A 6,026-nucleotide genomic window follows, 5' to 3' on the forward strand; every position below is an offset into this window, starting at 1 on the left:
GGACTTTTGCAGTGGATCACGGGCCAAGGACACATTCCACTTCTTCCCTCAGAGAAGAAGGATTTCGCAGTAACAGTCAAGTTCAATCACGACTGCAATGCTAGTTTTGGGTACCACCAGGTCTGTTACCCTGTGGTTTCAGCATGTGCCAAGACTATTGAACTACCAGTTACGCACATGAGGTCCTATGGCCAGTTCAGAGATGTGTTGAAGGAGGCTTTCCTTCTTGGCCAAGAATTCAGCAACATTTAATCTGCTTTCAAGGTTAAAATGCAACATAAACATACTACAGTTGCTACTATTTTTCAGTTTTGGTAATCTGTTCTGATTAAAGAAACACAGTAGTACTTTATTTGTGTTTAAAGATTATTTTTTATAGGGAACAACAAATAAACTAAACACAAATACAAATACACAAATAAACTAAACACAAATTCAAAATACACAAATAAACTAAACACAAATACAAATACACAAACTAAACACAAATAAAGTAAACATATAACATATAACAACACAACATATAACTATAACATATCACTATGATGGTTAAGTTTGTGTCCGCAATCGTTTTATATGTTCATAGCAGACAATGTATAGCTGTTCATCAGTAAAATTTGGGTCAGTAGGATCAATTAAAGTTTGGAGTTCATCCATCTCCTCCTCTGTCAAAGGGCACTCGTATTCAGGCACAACAACTCCAGTTTCAGAGTCATTGCCATTGTAGTCAACCGCAGCCTCCCAATCAATGTCAGTTTACATAAGATCATTACATATGTGGTTATGTTATTTACTGTACATTCAAGGTATCTTTGCCTATTAAACGTGCATTCAGTCCTTGTGTTTTGGGTGTTTTTTTTCCAGAAACGTACTGTAGAGAAAATACTTACTGCAAGGTTCTCAGAATGGACATTGCTGTTTAGCATCTGTCCAGTTTCCCACATCTGTATCGGACTCTGGTTTCCCGCAGTACGGAGTGGATGGTGGTTCCAGCCTTCAGTGAAGATCTCCAAGTCTTTTTTGAGTCTTTGAAGAAATACGTAATGGACACAGAATATGTCGTCCGTACACGAGATGTCCAGGAGGCCATTTTCTTCAAGAGAGTGTAGAAGGTTGTAATATTTTGATGATACAGAGATCCACACATCTCGCCACAACCGCTCTATCCTATGGAGGGTCACAACAACAACAAAAAAATTGCATTTCCATGAAGGAATGGAACCAAGATATTGTGTTAATATGTGAAAGACGAGTGATTGTAGCTTTGATTGTGGACACTTTTTCCCGAGATGAAACTTCCCCGATCGTTGCCACGGACAGTGAACATAAACCGGGCAATGTCCACATTCTCCACTCCCTGGTCAGCTCGTACTCTGAAATCACAGTTATGGAGGAATTAACGGAACGATTTATTTTTCTTTGTAAGGCTTTTAAGGTTTTGTAACCTATTACACTACACTACTACTAAGTATTGTCAATATTGATAAATGTGCCCAATAATCTAATTTTGTGTTGATGTCTTTAAAGTCCCCTTTTGTAGTTACAGCTAAAAACATGTAGTGTGACGCAAAAAAAAAAAATCCACAAATAAGGACTATGAGTGAAGAATGTCTGTGAAGTGTGTCTGTATGGAGAAATGGCATAAAATATGTTCCATCTTTTCACTTTTCATCAACTTTTATAGGAAAACACTCAATGCTGTTATTCTGGCAAAGGACATGTACACAGTATTCTGTGTAAATTTGACAATATATGTTGCTTTGTAATAATCTGAATCACACTACCTTGAGGGTAAACCATGCTGCTGAGTGGCCTCCAGGAAGAAGTGAAATGCTGTTGAAGCACAGTTGTTTGTCGCTGCATTCAAGTACAGTATCTACAAAAGTCAAATCAAATGTAAACCAGTTAAAAGGCATGTTATGTTAAAGGTAAAAGTCCAGGTCAAGTTAAATGTTTGACCTGGGGGTGGCACTGGTACTAGATTCAAGATTCAAGATCCAAGATTTCTTTGTCATTTCACAGCACTGTAAAACGAAATTACGAGCAATTTAAAAACCCCACAGAATAAATTAAATAAGATAATAATAATAAATAGATAAATGAATAAGTCTGATAAGTTTGAGAATTAATGGGATTAGTTTGATTCTGATTTCAGTCATCTGAAGGCAGTGGGGTAGAAGCTATTTTGAAACCTCACAGTCTTGGTCAGCAGACTGCAGTACCTCCTGCCAGAGGGGAGAAGGGAGAACAGACTGTGGCCGGGGTGGGTGGGGTTTTTGATGATGTCTTTAGCTTTAGATATTAATCTTCTGTGGGCCAACTCCTGAATGGTAGGAAGAGGGAAAGGTGTACCTATAGTCCATCCAGCCAACCTCACCACTCTCCTCAGCGCCTTTCTCTCCGCAGCGCTGCAGCTTTTAAACCAGAGAGAGATGTTGCTGGTCAGAACAGTCTCTATGGTGCCCCTGTAGAAAGTGGTGAGGATGGATGGATGGACCGAGGTGGGCCCTCTTCAACCGCCACAGGAAGTGCCGACGCTGGTGTGCCTTTTTGACAAGTACTGTACTTGTACTAGTACTGTCTAGTACTCTAAAGGCACTATTATAACCTCAAAAAATAAAATGTTGAAACGAACCACAGAATATTCTAATACACGTATATTCTAATGTCATTTTCTGGATGGTAATGGTTAATCAAAGCTTCTAAGTGTTACAGACTACACAATGTTTATCAAGACACAGGTCTATGCTAGTATAGCCAGTAGAGGAAATCTGATAACAGTCAAGTTACCTTTCTGGAAAAACCATCGATTCCTCCAAATATGACAGTGTTGTATCTGGGAAGCAAACATATGACTTTACTGTCATTTAGGATTTGTGTCTGTTCAGCACCTCATGGAGTGGGTGGGAGTCACTGTCCAAGATAGCCCACACCTTAGACAGCATCCTCCTTTCCAACACCACAGTCAGCGAGTCAATCTGCACCCCCACAACATCACCGGCCTTACGGACAAGTCTATTAATCCTGTTGCCGTTGGCTACCTTCAAACCACTGCCCCAGCACACAACAGTAAAGAAGATAGCGCTGGCCACCACCGACTCATAGAACATCCTCAGCATCATCCCACAGATGTTAAAGGATGTGCAGTGCAAAAGTACTAAGAAAAACAATTAATACAATAAAAATATGCTATGTATTTCATTATGTAAAATGAAATACCACATCACCTTTACCTCCATGACTGATAGTGATTGTACAAATGAGAACTGGTTGTCAATTGACTTGCCAGGTTAAATTTAAAAAATAAAATCTTCACTACAAACCTGATCAACTTGTGATTTGTGTCCACATGTACCAGGGACAAGGGCCCTGGTACAGAGTAGACTCTGCGTACCACACAGCCAAGACTTGACAGTCTTGAGATGATGCCCATGGAATCAACTCTCTGCATGCAGGCTGCAACTCGTCTCCACTGAACTCTGTGTCCCAGAGATTCCAATCTGCCTTTCACCATCCTGTAGCCTGCATTTGGTAAGTCATTCTTGATGGAAGAAACCAAATTGTCAAGTTCAGCATCAGTAATGGGACTATACATTTCCCTGACAGAGAGCTCATTCTCTTTCATTCGGCGATATATTGTCCTTCTTGACACACCCATCAGTGTGGCTATGCAAGGCACAGGAAGGTGGAGATCAAGCATTTCCTTTAAACGCCGTTCGTCAACCAAAATTTTGGGCCGTCCTTGGGTGCCTGTGATCTCCACTGTGACACATAGGGCTGGATGTTCCAGTTGTGCTCTCACAAGTTCAAAGAGTTCCTGCAAAGCCTGGGTGATAGCAGTTGGTACTTGTATGTGGTTGGATAGGGCCTGCAGAAGATACAGCTCCTGGCGACAAACAAATTCCAAGTAATCCAAATTTTGTGGGGTTGCGGTGAATGCCAATTGTATTTTATCCAGAAGTCTCTCCAGAAGTTGATGTCTCAGCTGTTAAGAAAACATAGTATAGTTAATGAAGTGTCAAGATCAATGTATCTCTTGTGATACACATACAACCAGTCAACAGAAGTCAGTCAATCATGCAAATTAAATCTTTTTTTTTTTTTTAAGATATTTTTTTGGCCATTTTTCAAGGCTTTTTTTATTGATAGTGAGACAGATAGAAAGGGGGTGACAGAGGGGAGGACATGCGGCAAAGGGAGCTCAGGCCGGATTCGAACCCGGCTCCGCCGCAGCAAGGACTGTAGCCTCTGCACATGGGGCGCCTGTGTAACCCAGTACGCTACAGACCACCCCGCAAATTAAATCTTTTAAATATTTTTTCTTTCTATTTTTTAAAAACGTTTTATTTATTTATTTATTTATTAAAAAGTTGTATATGTAAATATAGAATGTATGCAGCACAAGAGTAGACCCACCTGAACCCGCTTCTGTATGCTTACTTCATATCAGGACTGCAGGATTATCATGTGGGCCTAATTGTTGATGTTATAATTGCAAGTATAATTTCAATTTAGTAGAACTATAATTAATGACAGAATATCAATGGAATTAATTAATAGGATTTTAATATGATTTAAAAGAACAGATTTACGTGAACAATCCAGATTAAAGTAAATTAAGTGTTGACCAGACGTCCCAGTTTATCTGGCACAGCCCCATCATGAGTGTGTCAGGGTTGTAGTTAGGGGACGCCGTCTGCCCACTTTTAACTGCAATTTTGCTGTCAAGGGGGGCTTGCGGTGACTCTGCTTGTATCAGGTGAGAACGGGTGCCAGGAAGCATTCTACATGGTTGCTGGAGATGGATCTTTTAGACACTCCTATGGTTTTTGTCACCAAATTTCCATAGCAACCAGGGTAAACAACACGTGTGACAATGCATACAATCAAACACTGTTTACTTTGGTGACTTATGATAAAGTTTGTTATCTCTTCCTGAGAAGGACACACTCTCTCGGCGTTTCACCCACTTAGGTTACAAACTTATTATTATTATCTTCAGCATGCAGGGTATAAACAAAATCTCCGTCTTGTCACTCAGGTGGTGTCACACTCAAAAATGTCCGTGTGAAAACCTAAGCTAAACAAGGGTTCCCAACAAAAGTTCCTATTGTTACAACTTATGTGAAACTCATAAACATACCTCCCACTAAAAAAAATCCTACTACCCCACTGGTCCCGGCATAAAATCAAATGATATCAAAATGAAATCTGAGAGATAGGCTAACTGTGTGACTTACTTGCTCAGCCATGATAGCCCCATGAAAATGTTTTTTTTTTCCCTCAGGAAACTGCCAGGTCTCCTCCACTGTGATCAGACCACTATAACAGAAGGTTATGAGAATGTTATGTATTGGGTCAGCAATTTTTCGTAGCAACTTTAAACGTAGCCACTGCTGTTATAGGCTAGCACTGTATATCTGTCTGAATATTAAGGCGATAATAACAACAATCCTCACTGTTTCTAGGTGCTGGCCCAGACAGGGCACTCTGCAGCAAGGACACCAGCCGCTGTGCAGTATCTTTCAACTCTCCCTATCATAACAGACCACATGGAGTAACATTTTGTGATACAACATAGTAATATCAATATCAATATATATCAATATATATATATATATATAGTAGATGCGGCTTCCCCCGTCCCAAGATGGCCAGTCGCTGGATTGCGGTGGAGTAGCAGTCAGTAAACTATCACAATTACTCCCAAGCTGTTCAATACATTTACATTTCAATATATGTCTGTTCCTCAACTTACCTCTTTTTTCTCAGACATCTCTTCTCGATCCGCATTCCACATTTCCGCAATCAAATTCTCCCGCCAATCGCAATGATGACCCGCCCTACTCTGCCTCGGATTGGCTCTGATCTGAGACAGTAGGCGTTTAAAGTGACCAATCAAAAAGGAGGGGGGTTGCGGGGGCCGTCCATTCAATGCCCGCCCCCAAAGTGCCAAAACTTAGCAAAGTCGAGCGAGGAGAAAGCACAGAGAGAGACCGCGAGCGCGCAGAGAGTGACCGCGAGCG

At 40.7% G+C, this 6,026-nt stretch overlaps 1 protein-coding gene across 1 annotated transcript; it reads right to left on the bottom strand.

Annotated features, from left to right (window-relative positions):
* Positions 1-944: 944 nt before the first annotated feature.
* On the bottom strand, positions 945-5,800 carry LOC131968764 (uncharacterized). The gene is made up of 5 exons (XM_059329812.1): positions 5,759-5,800; positions 3,324-3,985; positions 2,791-2,836; positions 1,785-1,876; positions 945-1,373 (listed from the first exon to the last, which is right to left on the bottom strand). The coding sequence occupies exons 1-5, from the start codon at positions 5,798-5,800 to the stop codon at positions 1,235-1,237; spliced, it is 981 nt and encodes a 326-aa protein (XP_059185795.1). The 3' UTR covers positions 945-1,234.
* Positions 5,801-6,026: the final 226 nt, after the last annotated feature.

The sequence above is a fragment of the Centropristis striata genome, chromosome 1 (genome assembly GCF_030273125.1).
Source record: "Centropristis striata isolate RG_2023a ecotype Rhode Island chromosome 1, C.striata_1.0, whole genome shotgun sequence".
NCBI classification, from domain to species: Eukaryota; Metazoa; Chordata; class Actinopteri; order Perciformes; family Serranidae; genus Centropristis; species Centropristis striata.